The 23,932-nt window shown below is 37.2% G+C and overlaps 2 protein-coding genes across 5 annotated transcripts; one reads left to right on the top strand and one right to left on the bottom strand.

Annotated features, from left to right (window-relative positions):
• The first annotated feature begins 51 nt into the window (after positions 1-51).
• pofut4 (protein O-fucosyltransferase 4) lies at positions 52-6,593 on the top strand. 2 transcript variants are annotated; one of them, XM_026279848.1, is made up of 4 exons: positions 52-176; positions 2,075-2,747; positions 3,911-4,533; positions 5,970-6,593. In XM_026279848.1, the coding sequence occupies exons 2-4, from the start codon at positions 2,082-2,084 to the stop codon at positions 6,115-6,117; spliced, it is 1,437 nt and encodes a 478-aa protein (XP_026135633.1). In that variant the 5' UTR covers positions 52-176; positions 2,075-2,081; the 3' UTR covers positions 6,118-6,593. The 2 variants fall into 2 exon arrangements, with proteins under 2 accessions (XP_026135633.1, XP_026135634.1); XM_026279849.1 differs by having other exon boundaries at positions 63-184.
• On the bottom strand, positions 6,589-22,898 carry znf185 (zinc finger protein 185 with LIM domain). Of its 3 annotated transcripts, XM_026279847.1 has the most exons (27): positions 22,707-22,895; positions 21,078-21,138; positions 20,592-20,712; positions 20,410-20,514; positions 18,977-19,009; positions 18,831-18,890; positions 18,625-18,672; positions 18,436-18,516; positions 18,262-18,342; positions 17,643-17,699; positions 17,365-17,424; positions 16,706-17,274; positions 15,898-16,582; positions 15,724-15,765; positions 15,068-15,127; positions 12,229-12,312; positions 11,991-12,044; positions 11,495-11,545; positions 11,364-11,399; positions 11,226-11,276; positions 11,047-11,106; positions 10,746-10,769; positions 9,693-9,761; positions 9,549-9,599; positions 9,077-9,142; positions 7,263-7,365; positions 6,589-7,076 (listed from the first exon to the last, which is right to left on the bottom strand). In XM_026279847.1, the coding sequence occupies exons 2-27, from the start codon at positions 21,085-21,087 to the stop codon at positions 6,978-6,980; spliced, it is 2,760 nt and encodes a 919-aa protein (XP_026135632.1). In that variant the 5' UTR covers positions 21,088-21,138; positions 22,707-22,895; the 3' UTR covers positions 6,589-6,977. The 3 variants fall into 3 exon arrangements, with proteins under 3 accessions (XP_026135632.1, XP_026135631.1, XP_026135630.1); XM_026279846.1 differs by having other exon boundaries at positions 9,077-9,139; positions 15,898-17,274; positions 22,707-22,898; XM_026279845.1 differs by having other exon boundaries at positions 15,898-17,274; positions 22,707-22,893.
• Positions 22,899-23,932: the final 1,034 nt, after the last annotated feature.

The raw sequence follows: 23,932 nt of genomic DNA, 5'->3' as shown, positions 1-23,932 counted from the left end.
CTCTTCAGTTTGCAGTTCTCATCCAGAACTCTAGGTGGCAGTAATGCTCAGTTTTCCCACTGTGATTCCTCAGAGCCCAGCAGCGTCTTGTGTTGTGTCCATCCTGCTCTCCTGGAGAGTGGCGAGGAAGAGCAGTGAAGATGCGACAATACAGCATGCGTCTGACCTAAACTGAAGTAAGAAAGTAAGCTTTCGCGTCATGTTGTATGGAATATAATCGTATGTGTTTGGGTTTTGTCGGAAATGTGTTTTTAAATTCTTCTTTGGCTGTGCTTCAAACATAGTGTGCTCCATACGTGCATTTCTGGATACAATATGTGCACATATTGCCCAAAAATGCTGTTTAACAAGGCTGATAACTAGGTTTTGCCAAAATTGATCTCTAAGTTAGACCTAGTAAGCTTCTTAGTACGTTTTGAAACCACAATGACCAAAAAGCTTATTATGTTTTGAAATACAGCCATTTATTTTCGTTTTCTTCATATTTGTTACTGTACATGTACATGTAGTTTACAGGGCATTGTTATTTTCCTGCCTGTGGTCTGGCTTGAGTTTAAGATTTTTCTTGCCTTGTTAAAATGTTTGACCCTGACCCTGCAAAAATGAATGAATGAATCATAAAAAAAATGAGTAATAAAAGTAAATAAATTGTGTGTGTCTGTGTTTGCGTATGTATATATATATATATATATATATATATATATATATATATATATATATATATATATATGTATGCATGTATGTATGTATGTATGAGAGAGAGAGAGATAAGTAAATAAAATTAAAACAAAAATAAATAAAATGTAATTAAAAATAAATAAATTTTTGTTTTTGGTTCATGTAACCCTATGTTGTTGTGTAGACAATATCAATCATTTTTGATACCACAGAACCAAAAACCAATAGACGACTAATAAAATACAAGCATTATTAACGAAAAAGTAAATGATCAATAATAAACCAATTACAACAAGTAGCAAAAGTAAATACAAAAGATACAAATAAAATAAAATAAAAATTTCAGGCAGTTTGTATAAATTCACTTCACTGTATAAATTTAATTTAAATTAATCTTTATTAATGCTACTAAAGGGATTCAGTCAGTGATTTTTCTCTTTGTTTTTTTATTGTTTGACATTAATCAACATGTATCTTTAAGTGACTACTCGCAAAGACTGAAGTCTTACATAATTGTGTGTGTGTTAAGACCCTGAACCTAACTCTAACAAAATATGCAAATATGGCTACATTCTCTTAAATATCTATTAAACATTTTCATTTCATTAACATTTTAATAAACATGGGTCTTTACTTTGATTAAACAGGCTTCTTTCTGATATTGTCTGCTCATTTTGTAAGTGCAAGCAATTAACACGAGCACAAATTGTATATGTCTTATTCAAATGTCATTTCCCACATTTACAAAATCAGGCAATTATTTTTGTCCATCAGTGCATGTGTCTTCTTATGAGGTTGATCACTGTCTGTCACCATCTACGTGATGAATGTAGTACATCCGGATTACATTCATACTACTCGCATTCATACTAACCACAACATACTTTTAATGGTCGCTAAGTAATTGCTTATAAACCACACTTTAGACAGCGTATGAGTGATTTTTCTTGATGATGCAGAACTGTTTTGAGCATCCTTTATGCCTTCACATCGTGCAGGCCTTTATCATTTATAGGCCTTTATAATAATATTTACAGTCCTATGCAGATACTTGAATTTTTTTTGCAACAGTTTAAAGAGATAGTTCACCCCAAAATTAAAAACTCATGACGTCCCAAACCCGTAAGACATTTGTTCATCTTCAAAACACAAATGAAGATATTTGGATTGAATCCGAGAGCTCTCTGGCCCTCTATATACAGCATGGATACTACATCGATCAGGGTACCAAGAACATAAGAGTCCACCAGACATCAGGGGTTCAACCCTAACTTTATGAAGCCATGAGAATACTTTTTGGGTTCATGAGGGGGAGTAATTAATGACAGAATTTTTGAGTGAGCTATCCCTTTAAGAGCAGAAGAATGATTCAGTGTTTTGTCTTTTATTTCCTCAGGTTGACTATGAGGCTTTGGCTGTGGTTTATTGCGGTGGCCCCAGTATGCTGCTGGGGCCAGGGGCCAGTGGACACAGGGGACAACGAGGTTTTCCAGCCCCAGAGTGCCCTCAGTGACATGGAGTTTGCCAGTGTGAGCTCGTACCGGGGCCCTGGAAACACAGATTTTCGCCCGAATAATAAGCTGCCCATCCTTCTGTGGTGGAGCTCCAATCTGTTCCCACACTTCCCAGGAGACACCGAGCGTGTGGACTGTGCCCACTCGTCCTGTCTGGTCACAAGCAACCGTAAAGTCCAGCTGTATCGCCGCACGGCATCCATCATTTTCTACGGCACAGACTTCCGGGCGTACGAGGCTCCTCTGCCACGCTTGGCCCATCAGACCTGGGCGCTTTTCCACGAAGAGTCGCCCATGAACAACTACCTGCTCTCCCACAGTGTTGGGATCAGGCTGTTTAACTACACAGCCACGTTCAGGAGGGAGTCGGACTATCCGCTGACGCTGCAGTGGCTGCCCTCTCTGGACTATCTTCTGGAGGCAGCGGCAGTCCCTCTGCAGGAGAAGAACCGCTGGAGACGGGCCGGTCTGGCCCCTGTGCTCTACATGCAGTCCCACTGTGATGTGCCTTCAGACCGCGATCGCTACGTTCAAGAGCTGATGAAATATATAGAGGTGATACTGTTATAACAGATTTCCATTTTTTATTGGAAAAGTTTATTTTTGAACCTGAAAATAGACCCCAGGAACTCTGTTAAAGCTGCAGCTACACAAACTGGGGACTATTTTCAGGCGCTGCGTAATATCACTGTTCCTTGATTACTACGCCAGAATGAGAGAATAGGTCCTAGCCATATCGGCCTAGAAAATCACAACTTTTCATTTTCTGTCGGTCTTAGTACACGGTGTAACTACAGAAGAGTCGAGTTTTAAATAGGAAAAATATAAAAGCGAAATGCTAACGGTCTAATCTGATTCAATTATCTACGCTAAGCTAAAAGTGCTACCTCCAGACCCAGAGATCGGCTGAATGGATTCAAAAATGGGAACATTGAAATACAGGGTAAACTGAATATTTATATTTTTGGTGTTCAAGCCTGCAAATAATTTTTATTGTACATTTTTGTAATCTAAATAACTAATAGCTTTTTATCAACTCATAAACCTACTGTAGTTCTGACGTTAATGCATTTTATGAAAAAAAAATGTTTTCTTTGTGGTACAGTTAATTTAAGTTTAAAACAAGTTTGATATACAAAGAGTAATCTATAAAAGTAGTTTAATTACATTAGCTAAATTGACGAACCTCTACTACATTACTAAGTAGTTTTCATGTAATCTGTATTCAGTAACAGACTACAATTTGTAAGTAATCTCGGTCTCTCTGTCTCTCTCTCTCTTTCTGTCTCTCTCTCTCTCTCTCTCTGTCTCTCTCTCTCTCTCTCTCTCTCTCTGTCTCTGTCTGTCTCTGTCTCTCTCTCTCTTTGTGTGTGTGTGCATTTAAAAAAAAAAAGAAAAGAAATTTGAAAGTCTGGTAATATGTGATTCTGAGACATTTAGTGTATAATACCTAGTTTTTCTCTGAAACCATTTTCAAAGTCACCAAATGTATGATACCTAGTGTTTTAAAAGAAAGACATTTTTAATCGCTCCATAGAGAAATAGTGCAGACACTGGATAAGGACACTTTCTAGTGTTGCATGTGTCAAGTGCCTGTGTTTATGCATGCTATCAAGAGTTTATTTTGAAAGGTTATGTGTTCAGCTATGCACAGATACAAAAAAATCAAAGAATATTTTGGTCTTAAAATCCAAATTATCATCATGTCTTCTCCTCAGATTGACTCGTATGGTAAGTGCCTTAATAACAAACCCCTGCCTGACTATCTGGAGGACACCAGCACAGCCACTGGTGAAGACAGGCGCTTCATGAGTTTTGTCGGCCGTTATAAGTTCCACCTGGCCCTGGAGAACGGCCTGTGTCCCGACTACATGACGGAGAAGCTGTGGCGCCCCATGCACCAGGGCTGTGTGCCCATCTACAGGGGCTCGTCGTCGGTGGCCGACTGGCTCCCAAACAATCATTCTGCTATCCTCATTGATGATTTCCCCTCTCCACGGGAGCTGGCGGAGTTCATAAAGACTCTGGATCAAGACGACGCAGAGTACTCGCGCTATCTGGAGTACAAAACACCCAGCAAGATCACGAACCTGCGTCTGCTGGAGGGACTGGAGAGCAGAGAGTGGGGCGTCAACGACATGAGTAAACCAAACTACCTGAACGGGTTTGAGTGCTTTGTGTGCGACCGAGAGAACGAGCGTCTGGCGGCAGTGAAAGCACACAGGAAGAACCCACAGCAAAACCTGCCGCCCCAACCAAAGATGGCCAACAGCTCACACATGGGCTGCCCACTGCCCAGTCCTGGATATGGGCCTGTGGAGGGTCTTGACCCAAATGATAGGTAACCAGATTTTAAATATCACTATTTCATAAATACAGTGAGCAAAGGCAGCTGTCACCTTTATTTATATAGCGCTTTAAACAAAATACATTGCGTCAAAGCAACTGAACAACATTCATTCGGAAAACAGTGTGTCAATAATGCAAAATGAGAGTTAAAGTCAGTTCATCATTGAATTCAGTGATGTCATCTCTGTTCAGTTTAAATAGTGTCTGTGAAAATAAATCTGCATTGTTTATCCTTATCTTAAAAATCGTAACCTATCATTGAAGAAGAATAATTGAAAGTTGGGGGAAGTTTTGTCCTATAATGCCTGAAGAGTTTGGAGAACACCTGACAAGAGATCAGAGACCCTTCCTTCATCCCAAATCTCTCCAGATCCTTCAGATTCACAGCTCCTTCTCTTCAGATCACTTCACTCATCTTTTACAGGGTTCAGGTCAAAGGACTGGGACAGTCATGGCAGAAACTTCATTTTGTGTTCAGTGACCCATTAAAACAACATTAAAGATCCAGCAGTATATTTAACTGGGGTACATGGATTACTCTTTATCCCTGTTTGTAAATCCATCTGGTGGGTTTGCTGCCAAAAAGCCAATTTTTTTTTAGTTTAATCTGACCATAGAAGCCAATGCCATTTGAAGTTCCAGTCGCATCTGACAACTGAATATGCTTGAGTTTGTTTTTGAAGGAGCGAAGATACTTCTTCCTGAAACGCTCCTGAACAACGAACTGATGTAGGGGCTGTTTGATGTTTTTTTAGGTCTTCTGACCCCAAAACTCAACTAAGCTCTGCAGTTTTCCAGCTGTGATCCCTGGAGGGTCTTTGTCCACTCAAACTCTTCCTCAGCGTGCATTAGGATGATACAGACATCCTCTTCCAGGCAGATTTAACATCTTTAGTTGAATGGAACGTCTTAATTACAAGATTAATTATCTCTTTTCTTACAGTCACTTTCTATTTTATAAAGCTCAAGAATCTTCAGTTTTACTCCTTGTGATGGATGATTAAGGAAATTTGGCCTTTATGTTCCTCATTTATAATCCTGTGGAACAGGAAGTTATTGCTGGACAATTTCATGCTCCTAGTCACTCTGGTGTGCTAATTTTTTTAAAATATGAATAGGAATATTTTTCAGAGATATTTTATCATAACAGTTTCTAGGGGGTGCCAATATTTGTGGCCAACATGCATTAGAGAAAAACATTATAAAAAAACATTTCATCATGAGATTTTAATTTTTTTGAATGGATGATCAAAAAGGTCAAAGATGCATATTTATTTTTGCAAGCCACTATTGCTCATATTTACCAAGGGTGCCAGTGTTAGCGGGGGACACTATATGTGCAGTGCTTTTTGAGTGAAATGTTTTGTGAATGTTGTTTTAAAGCAAGACGTGTAGTAGAGTGAAACCGTGACGTGTGTTTGTTCTCAGCTGGCTCCAGATGTGGCCGCAGGACTACTGGCAGAGTCTGGATCAAGCCGAGGGTTTGGAGTCACTCATCAGACACAACGTCTCAGATCCCTCGTTACTGTGGCATCACATACAGAGCATCGCTGTGAGGAGAGCCAGAGGCCGCTGAGATGAGCCACCGCAGGGGACGTCACAGATCTAAACTTCCTCTGACAGCTCAAGACTGAAATAGTTCTGGAAACAATCTGGCAGTCCACCCAAGGCTGATGAGCCATTTTTACATTGTGAAAGTAATTGGAGTTTCCAATCAAATAGAAACAATCCCAATAATCTTGTTACTTTTAAATGTTTCCCATCAGTACTTTGCATTTTTTCATAATGAACGTTCTTGAGCTCTATGTTAAGCAACCCCCTCTTTGGACCATTAAGATTTTGGATCATAGTGTCTTTTGCATTCGAGTTAAGCACATGATACATCCAAAATATGTAATTTCTCTTGAGTGGTTCATGAGATTCTCTCCCATGAGACTCCTGGGACTTGTTTAAATGTGTGTGTACACCTCAGTATTTCTTATGCAATATTTATATATTTACATTTTTTATTGCACATTCTTGTAACAAAATAAAAGGAGAATTCGACTTGAATTCAATGAGAATGTTGCTTTAATTGTGAATATCGATGCAGGATATGTCTTTTCATAACAGTGCTACTAAAACAGTGATATAATTTCTATAAAATGGTTTCTGATGATTAAATACAACAAAGATGTACATTCTTATTGTCTTGACTAAACATTTAAAGGAACAGAATTGGAGGGAAAAATGCACTGCAACAAGCATTCATAGCACAAGAAAACCTTTGTATGATATCCAGAAGGTATTGTGCACAGCGGCACTATGTCAGCGGTACGATCAGTGAGGAAAAATAAAGAGGAACATGTTTTGTGCCAGTAACGAGTCTAATTCCTTTTCAAATCAGCAGGTTAGCGATACTGTTGAGGGATATTTCAGGCATGTAAGCAGATCTCCTTATAGCACATTGGAATAGCAGCTCTCACAATGCACCGTCCCACGATGGAGAAACATGTTGTAGAGTAAATCTCCCATTGGTTTACTGCAAATACCACACTGGGGTCGGGGGGGGGGAAAGAAATTCAATACATATTTTCATTAAAGCATATTGTCATATGTTATGTACAGCAGTGTAGCATATCACAAACAAGCTAAAATGCATCAAGGACATTGTGCCATACAAAATTGAGAGGTGTCTGGGAAAAAAAAGAGTCCTTTGTGTGAGCGGATATTGTTGCATACCTTAAAGCAGGATGGGTGACAGGATATGTTCAGGTGCTCAATGGTGATTTTGGCATCATTTCCCACCATTTCTCCACAGTATGTACAGGGAGTCATATCTCTTCTAAAATGACCAAATGAGGACATCGTTTAGAGTTCGGATAATAAACTAAAATCCCCATTTACTCACACTCATCACTGCTTTTGCAATACTTAAGCACACTTAGATGAGTTTATACATCTATAAATGATACACCATATGGACAAAAGTATTGGGATTCCCCTTCTAATGAACAGGTTTGAATACTTCAGTCATTTCCATGAGTACAAAGTTTAAGATATTAGAACTTTAAAATAATTTGTGTATTTAAAATTTTTATTTCAATTTCTGTTGCAACAGTTTTGGAAGTGTCTAAAATGACTGTACCCATATGTACAAATCATTGGTGTTTGGTGAAGAGTGTTTGGCTCAAGTCTGCATTTAAAGTCAGAGCAGAGGCGTTCAGCTGCTTTCTGCAGACCTGTCCAGTTCTTCAACACGGACTCAATCAGTCATTTCTTTCTGAACCTCGCCTCATACACAGAGGCACTGAACTGTTCGAAGAGAAAGGGTCCTGTCCAAACTGTTGCTGTAGAAGTAGAAGCACATAATTCCCTACAATATCATTATATGCTTAAACATTAAGATTTGTACTCATGGGAATTACTAAAGTAGTCAAATAAGTTCATTAGAAGGGGGTCCAATACTTTTTTCCATATAGTGTTGATGGGCCATCTACATAATTGGTGCAAACTGCTGTCCCGTTACCAAAAAACACATTTAAGTATACAAATCTTAGATGTTTACTAAGATCCCATCTATGTTATCTATTGAAAACCACAAAAATATTTAAAATATTTGTAAGCTTAATATATATAAAGGCCTCATTTATTTGGTACTTTAAGTTGGGACTGGGAGGTGGCTGTAGCGAACCCCTAAATTTTAACTAATGAAAATTAAATTGAATTTGTATTCCCATTGTTGTTTTTAAAAGTATCTTTTTCATTCTTTTAAAAAGTGAAGTTCAAAAAATATTCATTTTAATTTTCTTTGTAAATTATGAAACAAAACGTGTCCTGTTTCATCTCACTACTGAAACAGTCTGTGTTTTAGTCTATTGGCTGAAACAGATTTTAACTACACGCCTACATTTACAATCAGGAAAAAATCCTGTGTCCCCCTCTCTCATAGCTACAAGGTGCAAGTAGATGCGTATCATCGTTTTGTGGTAAATGTGTTCAAAAGTCCGAAAAATCTGTGTGTAACTTTGAGGAATGTCACTACCGAACACCTATTTTTTTGCAATTAAGCACACTTTTTGGGATGTAATTCCATAACGTAGTTTTTATGAGATGGCATGGTCAGTTTTGTCGAGGTAACGACGACGCATGCCTCCAGATGCTTATGTTGAGGGAACAACATCCATTTCTCGTGCCCACAAGTAAACAAACCTGCGTGACCATTGCATCCCCGGATTATCAAAAATGGATAAATAATTTGAATTAACATTAAAAATGTAATTTAATATTTGTATATTATTATTATTGTTACATTATATTATATGGGATATATTTTTATACTTATTGTTATATATGCTTATTTTCCCTTTTAATTTGTGTATTGCTTTACATAGTTAATGTTTTGTATAATTATGCTAACATTTGCTTGCCTACCATATATTTTGCAAATAATTGCCTGACAATTACTGTTTTGACTTTATGATTGTATTTATGGCCATGTGTGATGATAAATGAGTGTGTTGTGATTAGATAGTTTAGACATCTGAAGGTGTTACCTGGAGTAGTAGCTGGGGCTGCTGTAGCTGTAGTTGGAGGTTGTGGATGACACATAGTCAGAGCTGCTGTAAAAATGAAGACAAAGCATTTTGTGGTTGAAGTCATTGTATTGATCCACAGACGACTATTCCACAACCTTCAGCACAGTATCTCTGCACTGCACTTATCTCACATCAGTTACAAAAATAAAAGAAAAAACGTTTTTCCAGTTCCTCATCACACAGTTGTGTTTTGTGCATTATTAGCCCCTGGAGGGTCCGCTTCACATATCAGAGAGTCTATGCCATTCATGGTTATGTTAATTCATTTCAGTGCTTATTTTTGGAATATTTGTATTACTTTTGTATTATACAGTATGTAATCTGGGTCCTAAAGCAAACCAACTGAGAACCGCTTATTTTACGGAGCAAATCTCTCAGAATGACTATAACAGTAGAGAACGATTTTAAGAATATAAAGCCTTCAGGTTACCTGCCATCAAGAGGTGAGTTATCCACATACTCCTTAACATAGACAAAGCTCCTAAAAAGACCAATCAAAAGAGATCAGGCGTTCAACAGGACAACACTTTCTGGTTAAATGAATCAGGATAAACTATAACATCTTCCCACATACTTCTTGGGTTCAGATTCTGGTAAGTTCTCCCGGACAGAACTCTCCACTGTTTTGGTGCTGGTTTTGTAACTATAAGACAAAAACAGTCATTATGTTAGAAATCTTGTCTCAGACAACAAATCTCTGATGCACAGCACAGCCGAAGGGTCTCATGTCAAGTTATTTTGTTTGACTGTGAGGGACATAAGTAAAGGTGAAAATGTAGAGACATGCAGGATTTTTTTGTACAGTACATGTATTTGTCAAGGCACTATTTCAGGAAAGATCTTTTAAGAAACAATGAGTAACCCAAGACTTAAAGCAGGGCTATCCTTATTTATCCTAGAAAACCTGCTCCAGTGCTCTGCTTCTTTATTAAATCAGATGCTAAACAGGAAAAGCTTGTTTGGTTCTTGTGACCGATACATGAGTATTTGGTCAGACCGGACAGTTAAATGCATGTTATCCCCGTTTTAAAAATATCTGTTTTGAAAACATGAACAAGAAAAACATTTATTTTTCCTCTTTGGGGAACATTAAGACATCCCATGTCTTCCCATTTCTTCCCATGTTTTCACAAATCGTGTCTGGAAGATAATATTAAACATTAATCATTACTCCATCATTAATCAAATATGAAATCATGGTGTAATATCTTTATAAACATATTTCATATGTATAATGTGCATTAAAATATATAAATATCTTGTTTGTTTGGTCTCAGCCAAGGGGAAAACTTCCAAAGGGAGCCATGGGATGATGTCAAATGATAATGTATATTAAGAATTATTATTATTTCAATGTTTTCATTGAAAAATAATATATAAAAAAATAAGAATCGGAATTTTAAATCTTGTGGAATCACAAAATGAATCATGTTTAAAAAGTTTCATATATCAACACGATTCTGTTATTAATAATTTATTTAAATAAGAAGTTTTGACAAAGTAGTGATATCCCCGTCTTCTGTAATCACATAACCTTAAATATGAATAGTGGAATTTACTTTAAATATTGTTGAACTTTTACAGCTTCTGTATGCACAGTGAACTTGACTGAAAGAGCAGCACTCACCTGTCCATGTCTGTCCTCCAGTCTCTGTGGAAAAAGAAAAAGGAGTTGCTTTTAAAAGGGATCCGGTGAGATGAAGGCTAGTTTTACTTCCAGAGAGCGTGTGCACACGTATGAAAGTGCGTTTGATTCTGTGTGAGAGTTTATCTGCAGCTCAGGTGCAGTTTTAGGGTTGGGCTTCCTTCTGCGGGACTTTAACCCATTATGATATTGACTTTTCTTAGCAAGGATCTCTATGCAAACAATATGAATCGACACAGACTAATCCAGGTGTGTAATAAACACTTATGCACTCCTGAATTACCTCTTAGTATCAACTGGAATGACATCTTCAGCCAAGGAAACCAACACGTCTGCTGGCACACTGTCAATTAAACACAAATATCTTGATTAACATCGCTATTTAATCGAAAGCACTGGTTAAAATTACATTTTGTAATTTTAATATTATAAAATTTAATGTACATTGATTTAAATACTCACTCAGCAACCAAATCCACAGGATGCTGAAAGTCATTGTATGTTTCTGAGGAACTGGAAATAGAAATGAACTGTATCATGAAAACCATTATTGTCACAATTTTAGCAAACAGAGTTTGATGAATGAATCTTCACAGTCACCTTGAGTCCGGTTTGGGAGGACTGTACCACTGAGGACTATGAAAGACACAAGCAGACAGAGAAAGAGCTGTTGGCTGCCATGTGCACACAGATTAATGATAAACAGTGAGAATTACATTCAGAATCATCACCTCTTTGTCGGCTCACTCGATATTGGTATTGGATCGAAATCATAATCTGAGCTGGAAAAAAACAAAAAACAATTTGACACTGCACTTAGAAGCGTGTGCTGTCATATGCAAGTGGAACTGTGATGCCACGGTTAAAAAAGGATCATTGTGCTGTGACAAAGTACACCGCAACACATTTACCATCTCGTAACAAAGTAAAAAGATCGTAAGCATTCATTTACAGTATGTTTGGGTGGTTTACATGACATCTTAAACACTAATTACTATAGTATTTTTTGCTCGGACATTTGCCCCCTCTGCCGAGCTCCACAGCAGACTTCTACCAGACAATAAAGGGTGTGATTTGGGACAGGGCCCGAGTCTGAAGACCTAGCTGGTTCAGGTGTGTTTCATTAGAGCTGGAGCTGAACCCAGCAGGACAGTGGCCCTTCGGGAACAGGTTCGGACACATCGGCTTTAACTGAACAATAGAAAGAAAGAAATGATGCTGTTGTACCTCTTAAAATCTTCAATCAGGGTTTTCCGGCTGTAGGTGTAGTCAGTGCTGGTTCTGAGAGAGGGGGAACAAAACTATTAGTTACACTTCAATACTCCAGTCAAGTTCTTTTATGTGTTATTTTTACATTATTAATCATATTACTAATCTGTCTAGGAAACTGCATGCTGTGCATATTCTTCAAAACTAAGAAATGTAAGTTCTATGAATAGAGAACGAATGAGGGCAAAACAATCACCTGGTGGTAGAAGTATTGAAGGGAATAAGATCATCTGCGAGCAGGTCCAGAGTTTTATGTGTCTTGTTTGCCTGAGGCAGAGAACTAGACGGGAAATATCCAGATCATTTAACAACTGCTTCTATACACCTGGCGTTTTAAGTAAAAAAATCATTCGCAGAAACATTTGTGTAAGATTGTAAGTGTTAAAAAAACTACATTGTGCCATCTCAAGCTAAATGGATATACAAACGATTCCAAAAAAGTTGGGACACTGTACAAATTGTGAATAAAAACAGAAAGCAATGATTTGGAAGTTTCACATTTCAATATTATATTCAGAATATAACATAGATGACATATCAAATGTTTAAACTGAGAAAATGTATAATTTTAAGGGAAAAATAAGTTGATTTTAAATTTCATGGCATCTCAAAAAAGTTTGGAAAGGCCATGTTTACAACTGTGTGGCAACTCCTCTTCTTTTTATAACAGTCTGTAAATGTCTGGGGACAGAGGGGACAAGTTGCTCAAGTTTGGGAATAGGAATATTGTAAGCTGCCAAAGCCACACACACACATTTTGATTCGACAGTTTTCCACTTTTTTTCCATTTTAAATGAGCCTTGGCCCAGAGAAAATGCCTACGCTTCTGGATCATGTTTAGATATGGCTTCTTTTTGACCTACAGTGGGGCACAAAAGTTTGGGCACCCTTTGCAGAATCTGTGAAAATGCGTAATTTTCAAAAAATAAGAGAGATCATACTAAATGCATGTTATATTTTATTTAGTACTGTCCTGAGTAAGATATTGTACATAAAAGATATTAACATTTAGTACACAAGACAAAAAAAATGCTGAAATTATTAAAATAACCCCATTCAAAAGTTTGGGAACCCTTGGTTCTTAGTACTGTGTGTGTGGTCACCTGATGATCCACTTTCTGTTTTGTGATGGTTGTGCATGAGTCCCTTGGTTGTTCTGAACAGTTAAACTGAAAACTGTTCTTCAGAAAAATCTTTAAAAAGATTCAAACATTCACTGATGCTCCAGAAGGAAACAAGATGCATTAAGAGCTGGGGGGTGAAAACTTTTGAACACGATGAAGATGGCCAAATTTGTCTTATTTTGTTGAAATATCAATTTTTTTCCATTTAGTTCTGCCCTTCGTAAGCAACAGAAGATACTTGTATGTTTCCCGGTACACAAATTAAGTACAATTTACCTTGATCTTCAAATTCCAAAAGTTTTCACCCCCCAGCTCTTCATGCATCTTGTTTCCTTCTGGAGCATCAGTGAATGTTTGAATCTTTTTAAATAGTTGTGTATGAGTCCCTCAAATGTCCTCAGTCTGAAAAGATGAATCTCAAAATCATAAAGTCACTGCTGGAAAGGGTTCAAATATGCAAAGATGCTGGAAAACTGAAGAATCTGCAGGACCTTAAAGATTTTTCTGAAGAACGCTGCTCAGTTTAACTGTTCAGAACAAACAAGGGACTCATGCACAACCATCACAAAACAGAAAGACAGTCGAGGATCATCAGGTAACAGAACACAGTACTAAGAACCAAGGGTTCCCAAACTTTTGAGGGGGGTTATTTTAATAATTTCAGCAATTTTTTTTGTCTTGTGTACTAAATGTTAATATCTTTTATGTACAATATCTTACTCAGGACAGTACTAAATAAAAAATAACATGCATTTAGTATGATATCTCTTATTTTTTGAAAATTACTCGCATTTTCACAGATTCTGCAAGGGGTGCCCAAACTTTCGAGTCCCACTGTATAAAGTTAGAGTTTTAGCCGACAACGATGAATGGCACGGTGGATTGTGTTCACCGACAATGTTTTCTGGAAGTATTCCGGAGCCCATGTTGTGATTTCCATAACAGTAGCATTCCTGTATGTGATGCAGTGCTGTCTGAAGACCCAACGATCACAGGCATCCAGTATGGTTTTCCGTCCTTGACCCTTACGCACAGAGATTGTTCCAGATTCTCTGAATCTTTGGATGATATTATGCACTGTAGATGATGATAACTTCAAACTCTTTGCAATTGTTTTTCTGAGAAACTCCTTTCTGATATTGCTCCGCTATTTTTTGCCGCAGCATCGGGGGAATTGGTGATCCTCTGCCCATCTTGACTTCTGATAGACACTGCCACTCTGAGAGGCTCTTTTTATCCCCAATCATGTTGCCAATTGACCTAATAAGTTGTAAAACTGGTCCTCCAGATGTTCCTTATATGTACATTTAATTTTTCTGGCCTTGTATTGCTACCTGTCCCAACTTTTTTGGAATGTGTAGCTCTCATGAAATCCAAAATTAGCCAATATTTGGCATGACATTTCAAAATGTCTCACTTTCAACATTTGGTATGTTATCTATATTCTATTGTGAATAAAATATAAGTTTATGAGATTTGTAAATTATTCCCTTTTTTACTCACAATTTATACAGTGTCTCAACTTTTTTGGAATCGGTTTTGTACTCTAATATAACATTTTAGTATTTAGTAAGATAATAAGGTTGACTGAACTCATTTTGTAGACATATATATGAGGCATCAATTTTACAGAACGACCACATCCTCTGTCTTGCATATTACACTCCTCTGGGACTCAAAAATAATTTCACTAATAACTACAGGTGCATTCAGCCTTTCTCTCTCACACTCGCTCTCTCACTCTCACTCTCTCACACACACTCTTTCTCACTCTCACTATCTCACTCTGTCACTCTCTCACTCTCTCTCTCACTCACGCTCACTCTCTCTCTCACTTTCTCTCTCTGTCTCACTCTCTCACTCACTCTGTCTCACTCTCTCACTCACTCTATCTCTCTCTCACTCTCTCACCTGTTGTCTGTCAGCAGACCCAGACCGAGAAGATCTACCCCTGAATCTGCTTGGCCAGAGCTGCAGGACAAAGAAATACATCATCATTTCAGAGAGAGCACTCCTGTCCTCTAGTGGTCTGTTACAAAACAGCATGTTTCAAAATTGATCTTTAAAGTCATTCAGCAGACTTGGGATGTGTCTGTCATCCACCTAATATTTGATCAGAGAGTTACTGCTTCAACCCTGTCAAAGTAAATCTGGTGAACATCTGCACTCTCATGAAAATGAGAAATGACACATAGTAGAGCGTCAACCAACTTAAAGATTTTTACTAAATACATTTTTACTAAATTTTTTGACAAACCATGTCAATTGCGTTAGAATAAAAATAAAATTGCTTTGTGCTTCAAAATTAAAAATTAATAGATCAGATCTGTGACTGTGAATCTGACAAGTTTATATTGGACTGCAGTGAACTATCACATTAAAATAAGCGCAATCAATTCACATGACAGTGAGGGCAGATAAACAGCAACAATATCAGCGTTCTCACTCTCCGCTCTGAACTCATTAATACTGCATGAAACCCCTGTACACATGAATGGCACTGAGATTAATGAACATAATCTTTATATGATGGATGCTATTATGCGTGAATGGGATCATCTTTGTACCTGGCAGGCTCTGTGCTGAAGGATATCAGGGTGTCAGACAGGCTGCAAAAGATAAAAACATGGAGTAATATAAAGGTTTCTGTCTACAGACACAAAGCGTAAAATGCCATATGTAATTAACATCAGATATGCAATTATTTACATTTGTGTAATATGAATGTTAATACAGCTAACCTTTTCTCTGGAACTGGTTCAGGCTTAGGTTCAGTTGGTTTCAGCTGAGTTGCAGATATCACTTCAGGTTTTGGTTTAGTTTCAGTCACTAGTTTAGGTTCTGATGTGGGTTTAGGATCGGTTGCTGGTGTAGTTTGTGTTGTAGGTTTAGTTTCAGCTGCTGGTTTAGGTTCAGCTGTTTTTGTAGGTTTAGGTTCAACCACTTTAGGCTCTGATGTGGGTTTAGGATCACTTGCTATTGTAGTCTTTGTTGTAGATTTAGTTTCTATCTTAGATTCAGTTGCTGTTGTAGTTTGTGTTGTAGTTTTAGGTTCAGTTTTAGTTTCAGTTGCTGGTTTGGGATCAGTTGTTGTAGGTTTAGTTTCAGCCAGGTTAAGCGCTGATGTGGGTTTAGGATCAGTGGCTGTTATAGTCTGTGTTGTAGATTTAGTTTCAACCACTAGCTTAGATTCAGTTGCTGTTGTTGTTTGTGTTGTAGATTTAGTCTCTGATTTAGTTTCAGTTGCTGGTTTAGGTTCAATTTGTGTTGTAGGTTTAGTTTCAACTGGTTTAGGCTCTGATGTGGGTTTAGGTTCAGTTGCTGTTGTAGTTTGTGTGGTAGGTTTAGTTTCAACCACTAGCTTGGGTTCAGTTGCAATGGTAGTTTGGGTTGTAGTTTTAGTCTCTGTTTTAGTTTCAGTTGCTGGTTTAGGTTCAATTTTTGTTGTAGGTTTAGTTTCAGCTGGTTTAGGTTCTGATGTGGGTTTAAGATCAGTTGCTGTTATAGTTTGGGTTGTAGTTTTAGTCTCTGTTTTAGTTTCAGTTGCTGGTTTAGGTTCAATTTTTGTTGTAGGTTTAGTTTCAGCTGGTTTAGGTTCTGATGTGGGTTTAAGATCAGTTGCTGTTATAGTTCGGGTTGTAGTTTTAGTCTCTGTTTTAGTTTCAGTTGCTGGTTTAGGTTCAATTTTTGTTGTAGGTTTAGTTTCAGCTGGTTTAGGTTCTGATGTGGGTTTAAGATCAGTTGCTGTTATAGTTTGAATTGTAGTTTTGGTTTCTGTTTTAGTTTCAGTTGCTGGTTTAGGCTCAGTTTTTGTTGTAGGTTTAGTTTCAGCTGGTTTAGGTTCTGATGTGGGTTTAAGATCAGTTGCTGTTGTAGTTCGTGCTGTAGGCTTGGTTTCAGCCACTGTTGTAGTTCCAGTTGTAGGTTTAGGCTCAGATTCTGTTTTAGGCTGTGTTGTATTTGCTAGCACTGGTTTAGATTCGGATGTGGCGATAGCTTCAGCTGTTGTTTTAGTTAGTGTTGTAGGTTTAGTTTCAGTCACTGGCTTAGGTTCAGATTTAATTTCAGGTGCTGCTGGCTTGACCTCCTTCACCACTGACTCAGTGTTTGAGTTTACACTGAAAATAAAAGAAAATTACAATTGAAATGGTGTTAAACGAGATATAGGAGCTCAAAGCTGTATAACTGAGAGATGTTGTGTAGTTTACCTTTGCACAGGCACAGACTTAACAGATGTTGTAGTGTCATCATCATCACTGATATCTACCCTACAAACCACACACACATGCAGAAGTAAGAGGATGAGGACAAAGGTGATAACAAATAGGGTTTAAACAAGTAAAGTGGGACACTTTAACTTATTGCTGTTTTTTTTAATGGAAGCAGATGCACATAATAATAGATTAGTAAGATTAAACTGTGCTATATCATCAACTCTGCAACTTTAACAGGTTACTTTTGTCAGTTTGTCAGTTTAGGCTCGTACCTTTTTGCAACAAAGGAAATGGCAATATCTGCAGAGCTGTCAGGCGTCTCTGTAGATCTGGAGATATTAGATTGAACATTGAGTGAGGAATAGGATATGGATTAATATTAATATTTTAACCAAATAGTGTTACAGACGAAAATTAATTAAGAATGAATGGGGAAAAGTCACATGGATGCACTGCCTTCAATTAAATATTAAAAAGAACAGTTAACAAATAAAATGCACATGAAATGTGAAAATTGTTACTGTGTTCTTATAGTCAGTATTTTAGAATAAATCATTTTGATGATAAATATTGTTTGTTTTAATAAATAATGGAAAATTTGAATAGTATTGGTAGTTTTGTTGATGGTGTAAGAAACATTTATTTATTTATCATGAAACACGTCAATAAAAAATAAAAAAACTATGAGGCCTTATAAAAATACACAGTGGTGATACACTCATAAAAAAATCACTGGATACACCTTTTTACCTTATTTAGGCCTAAAACGTGTATATTAGCACCTTGAAGGTACACATTATTAACTAATGTGAATGGTATTACCATGATACACTTCCAAAGTATCTTGAAGTTTCCAGATTTCCAGAAGTCATATTTCAACAAGACACTTACTCATATTTCTTTGCAGCTGACATTACGTATGAGCGACGGTTTGCTGCCGATCCCTTCAGCACACTGCTGGCTGCCTCCGTCCTACACACACACACATACAAAGGAAAGGTTATTTTATGAAGAAGAAAATGAAGTCACCTTGGATAAATCAGTCTGTAGAGTGGGGTCTCTCACCTCTTTTCCTTTTCCTCTGGACTCAGAGTTGGTTCAGACTGCACTGTCTTTTCATTGCTGGAGCGAATTGTGTGGGGGGCTCTGGGATAAGAACATTTATGGAAATAAACATAATTAAGATGTGCTAAAATGAGCTCAAAGGCTTCATGTGCGTAACCCCACATGTTTGAGTGTTTTCGGCTAACTTACATTTTCTTGTAGGTCTCAGATGGCTTTTTCTTGAAGCTATTTATTCTACTAAAGGAGGAGAGACAAATATAATTCTATTAAAACTGATTTATCTTTTATTAGCAATTACAAATTATATAATGTAGTTTGAAATGTAGTTTTAGTGTAAAAAATACATCCATATTAATTTAATGGAATTTATTTCTGATCCTTCAGAATGTTCTTACGCATATCCATTGGTGGATGAATTTGATGTTGGCTTGGAATCGGTTTTCTTGAAAACCCCTCTGCAAAAGAAAATAGTCAGATATGAAGGAAAGTAGTACAAAGGCAGTGCTAAGATAACTTTTGATTGACCGAGCATTCTCATTACCTGATTAAGTATCCAGATGCAGGTGCTTTTGGTCTGTGAATTTGAAAATAAAATACTGTCTCATTTAACATGTAAACATGTAGTTCTTTCAACTGAAAGTTTCTTCAGGGAACCAAAATGGCTCTTCTGTGGCATCGCTGTGAAGATTCCTTCATCTTTAGGAGTGTATATATTACATTTTTATTAACCCTATTCCCTTCTATTTTCTACAAGCCACATCTCCTACACTTCTTCTGTCACTCCTACAATGTCAGATATCTCCACTGCTTAAAAAGGTAAATCATCTTATAATAACAGAACATTTCAGATCAGTTTCTTTCCAATTTCAATTCCAAAAGCACTTTTTTAACTTCTCATAGAACAACCAGCTAGACAACAATCAGTCAAGCTTCAAAAGCAGACATTCAATAGAAACCTTGTTATAAAGTCAACAAAGCCCTGCAGTTGTCGAAAGCATCCTGTCAATCATTCATACTCAGTCTGCTGTACCACTCTGTAGCCATCAACACAGTAATTCACCAGATCCTCCTGTCCACCTTATTGTTCACAGAACTGCACTTCACTAGTTTGAGTATTACTTTACAGACAAATTATCCATGGTGTGTTGGTGTCAAATAACTGCTGGTGTGCCTCAGGGTTCGGTTATTGGTCCCTTCTAGTTTTTAAAATACACAACATTGATGTGACCTATCATCCAGAAACATTGATTTTCCTGATAGTGCTATGCCAATGACATGTAGTTCTCCTTCCAACTTGACATTCTTAGAGTAGCTGCACAGACCTTGGTTGGTCTGATAAGGACACAAAGCAAATTCAAAGAACTAGCGGCGACAAAAGCTGACAGTGTTGTCAGCTGGGTCTGCACCAAAAATCTGTGAACACACGCACAGACTACAGCTGTCTACAAACTAGCATGTGCGCTCTGCTCCTGCATGTAAGGAATTAACTGTCTATATCAGCAGCTATCAATAGTCTGTATTCGTAAACAAATCAGTGCTTGCGGTCTGAGGGGAAAAACACCACCTCAAGCTAAACTCTATGGGAGGCTTCTTTTCTCCCAAGCCAGTCCAGCAAATTAAGACAACACCATTCAGCAAAGTTCACAAATAAACCATTCACGTTGCCAATAACTTGGTGATAGTGTAGGAGCACCATTTTAATCTAAGCAGACCACCTCACCACGGACAACAAGTCATGCCGTTTTTTTGATGCTGCAAAGCACTGGAGTACAGGATTGCTCCTCTAGCTCAAATCTCTGAACATAATTCAAAATGCAATGGTGTGTTGGGTCTTCGATCAACCCAAAAAGAACACTGCACAATACACAAATAACTCTTTACTGTGCTCTACTGACATTTTCTACATCTTTAGGTTACTTTGGGCTGCTCAATGAGTAAATGTAGATATAGAACATGGAGAGTAATAATGCATACATCTCTGTGTCGGATATGGGCTGTGGCACACTGACTGTGGGTGAGGAAACAGGACTTGTTTCTTCAAACACACCACTTGAACGGTTTGCTCGCACTTCGGCGACCCTACAAGAGAGAATGCATTAGATAAATTGTACTGTGAGCTTTGAACTTTAAGATTTGTTACAATTTTTATTTCTCACCATGGTTTCTCCTCCTCATCTTTCTCAAGATGCTCTTGTTGTTGTCTCTGTATCCAGCTGTTGTCTCCTTTCAGAGCAGTGCGAACCTTTGTGGTCCGCAAAACTGACTGTCTGTCCCCCTCTGAAATCAAGACAGCCCAGAACTTATCATACACAAACATATAAAGATATGTTTCAAAATCATGATATTGAGCCAAAAGATGCTAAGTTGATTACATCACTGGTTCATCACTGTACATTACAACAGTGGTATGAGACAATAAAAAAAAAAAGAAAAGTGTAACAGAAAGTTAAGTGTGTTAAGAAATGTGTGACATGTGGCACGACAGGATTTGATGCTGTGACGCAGGACATCATTGTTTTGGTTGTAAGAATGGAATGCCATAAATTAATTAGCTCTGACTTATGCACAAACACTGAGAGTTTAGCTTATGTAAGATTCATTTAAAGATAAGATACATTGAAACATTGGTTACTGGATCTTACCTTTGGACATCGTTAGTGGCCCGCTAGTCAAAAAGGTCTAAAAACTTCCTCAAAAAGACACCTGGATTTAAAAAATATAAATAAAGGTCAGTCATTAAAACCCCCACAAGCAAATATTTGTAATCATTTCATTTTTGGCTTTTCATTTTAAATTTACATGGTAAAATATATATTTTTAAATAGAAAGTACTGACAATTCAACAAAGGCGCAGTAAAATATAAAGATTCAGCGTTTAAAATTTTCAGTTCTTCACATATTTTGAATCATTGTGTTGTGTTTTAGGGTGAAGAAAATGTCCGTAAACTTATTTAAAAAATGTACTGTATATGTAATAATATAGAAAATAAATTATAATAATATTTCACTTTAATGTTTTTACTGTACATTTGATAAAAAAAATTAAAATAATGCACCCTTGGTGATCATAAATCAATCAATAAATAAATCAATCCTAACAACCACAGACTTTTGAATGTGAGTGTACATTAATAAATTAGTTGATTACATTAATTAATTATTCTTTTTTTTATTTCTGGATGCAATATATATCTATTTTTTTTTTTTTATAAAAATCACCAAGTATACAGTGAATTATATGCCCAAAGTTATATATTGTAGGTACACAAAGAGGATGAATTGTCAGCAGGCTAAACTACCACAATATATATCTCTCATCATGAAACTGACAAAACAAAACAAAAGTTACACATCTTTCAAAATAAAAATTCCATTCAGGAAATTCTCCAAGTAACTGACAGATTCGTTCATCCTACACAGAAAACAGGGAAGTTGGACAGTCACGTTGATGGCATGCTTAAATAGTTTCAGTTACATAAGTCAAATTACTCATGCATTTCTTTACGAAATAGCCCAAAAATCATGAATATATGTTTATTTAATCAGGTTGTTTTGAACCGGAGATACAGATCCTAAGATATGCATCTGTAGAGATCTGTAACACTGAAACATCAGTGTTTCTTTTCTAAACCATGTAGAAGAGCCTGTCCATCCAGGCACAACACACACACACACACACACAGACAATGAAAGAGCTGATCATATGCTACAATTTTCATTATGGCCCTTACATTATGTTCAGAATTTTTGCCTACCTAGTTTTTTTTAAACGACTGTAATTATTTCCATAAGCACTTTCTGTAAAACAGAGTTCAAGATCAACCACCCTTAGTTTCCACAATTGTTGGATGTCAGACTCAAAATCCCAGTGTTTGTTTTGTCATATTTAACTATTCGTAATAATTTGAGTATATTTCTGAACAATATGCTTTCTAGTGATCAACATAAGAGAAAACATGATATATACTGTCCAAATTACAGCCTCACAACTGCAAGTGACATTTAAACGTATTGGCAGTAAATTATTTTTTTTTTAAAGTCCATGAGGCCAAAGTCGCTCTGACAGTCCTCATTGCACCATAGGGACACAAAAAGACCTTCAAGCGTCAACACAGCACGAAACAAGTTTGAACAGCGATTGTGACAGCGCCAGAGTGAAAGCCAAATCACAGATATGAAGCAAAAACACTTTCACTGTGTCATATATCAGCCGGTACAGATGACACCACAGTCCCAGGACATGTAAGAAACCAGTGGAAGAGGGGACTTACCTTATTAATGTCAGTTTAGCTGCAGTATGGTGGCAGGTGCACTGAGCAGTGCTGGTGATTTCAGCTGACTGATTGTGAGCTCAGTCAATAAACACACACACACACACGTTCAGGGGAGGTGTTCACTGACAGCTCTCTCCTCCAGCGAGCAGGGAAGGGTGTGGGCACAGACCCGCTCAGCCAGTCAGGTAGGCCAGACCAACCAAACCTATAGGTGTGTACCTCTGTGTGTGTGTGTGTGTGTGTGTGTGTATGCACCTTAATGTTTTGGCAGCAATGGGAGGTGTGATACTCTCCCACCTTTATTCATTGAATTCTGTTGCATTTACAGCCCAAATTCAGACAAATCTGCACCAAACAATTAGTGGAAGCGCTGTCCTCTGAACTGGTTGAACTGAGATGGGGTTAAGCTGCCTTCTGCATGACTGAGAGACAGAAGACCACACACACACACATCGGTGTCCAGAGGGACAGTGTGCGCTCATTAGCTGCTCCTGTGGGACTGTTCTAGAAAAGCTTCCAAGAAGACCAGCTTGTGCCACTTACTGAAGACAGACTCGAGGTCAATGAGGAATAAGAAATAATAAAATTAAAACTAAAAGAATTGAAAAATCTGCTTTAAAACACATGTAATATTTGTAATTCACGGTTTAAGTTTAAAAAAAAAAAAAAAAAAAAATATATATATATATATATATATATATATATATATATATACACATACATACATATGCATGTACAATATTTTTTTTACTTCTTTTTTTTCTGAGGATGTACTATTTGATTAGATCCTGAAATAGTATTTCAAAAATATGAGTCTGATGGGCCTTGACATAGTCATGAGGTTTTTCAGGTCCTGTCACATGACAACAAAATAGTTTGATTGCACCACCCTGACTTTAGAGGAAATCATTTTGATGGACAGAATGGTTTTTCAAACATGAATATTTAAAAAATAAAATTAAAATTAAAATGCTGTAATACATATTATATATTTGTTTTTACCAGCTTGACATTTTTTAAAGCAAATTTCTTATTTGTAAAAAAATCACATTTTAAATCAGACATTTGTCACAAAATGTGTATTCATGTCACTGTGTTTATGAACATGCACTTTCATTATGAATGGACCCAGATTTTATTTTCGTTAAAGCTGTGCATTCCGATAGAACTGATAGATAAGACAGATTTACACCGATTCAAATACTCACTCGCTGTAGACTTTC

Source organism: Carassius auratus, chromosome 14, assembly GCF_003368295.1.
Source record: "Carassius auratus strain Wakin chromosome 14, ASM336829v1, whole genome shotgun sequence".
Taxonomy (NCBI): domain Eukaryota; kingdom Metazoa; phylum Chordata; class Actinopteri; order Cypriniformes; family Cyprinidae; genus Carassius; species Carassius auratus.
This window is presented reverse-complemented; position numbering and strand designations above follow the sequence as displayed.

Bases quoted from the DNA above. Each gene is read 5' to 3' on its own strand.
- pofut4 (XM_026279848.1), top strand. From the start codon at position 2,082: ATGAGGCTTTGGCTGTGGTTTATTGCGGTGGCCCCAGTATGCTGCTGG. The intron at 2,748-3,910 runs GTGATACTGTTA...TCTTCTCCTCAG, and splicing joins AGCTGATGAAATATATAGAG to ATTGACTCGTATGGTAAGTG. The intron at 4,534-5,969 runs GTAACCAGATTT...GTTTGTTCTCAG, and splicing joins GGTCTTGACCCAAATGATAG to CTGGCTCCAGATGTGGCCGC.
- znf185 (XM_026279845.1), bottom strand. The intron at 17,275-17,364 runs GTAAACTACACA...TTTTATTTTCAG, and splicing joins AAGTCTGTGCCTGTGCAAAG to TGTAAACTCAAACACTGAGT. The intron at 10,770-11,046 runs GTAATTCAGGAG...CTTTTTCCACAG, and splicing joins ATTCCAGTTGATACTAAGAG to AGACTGGAGGACAGACATGG.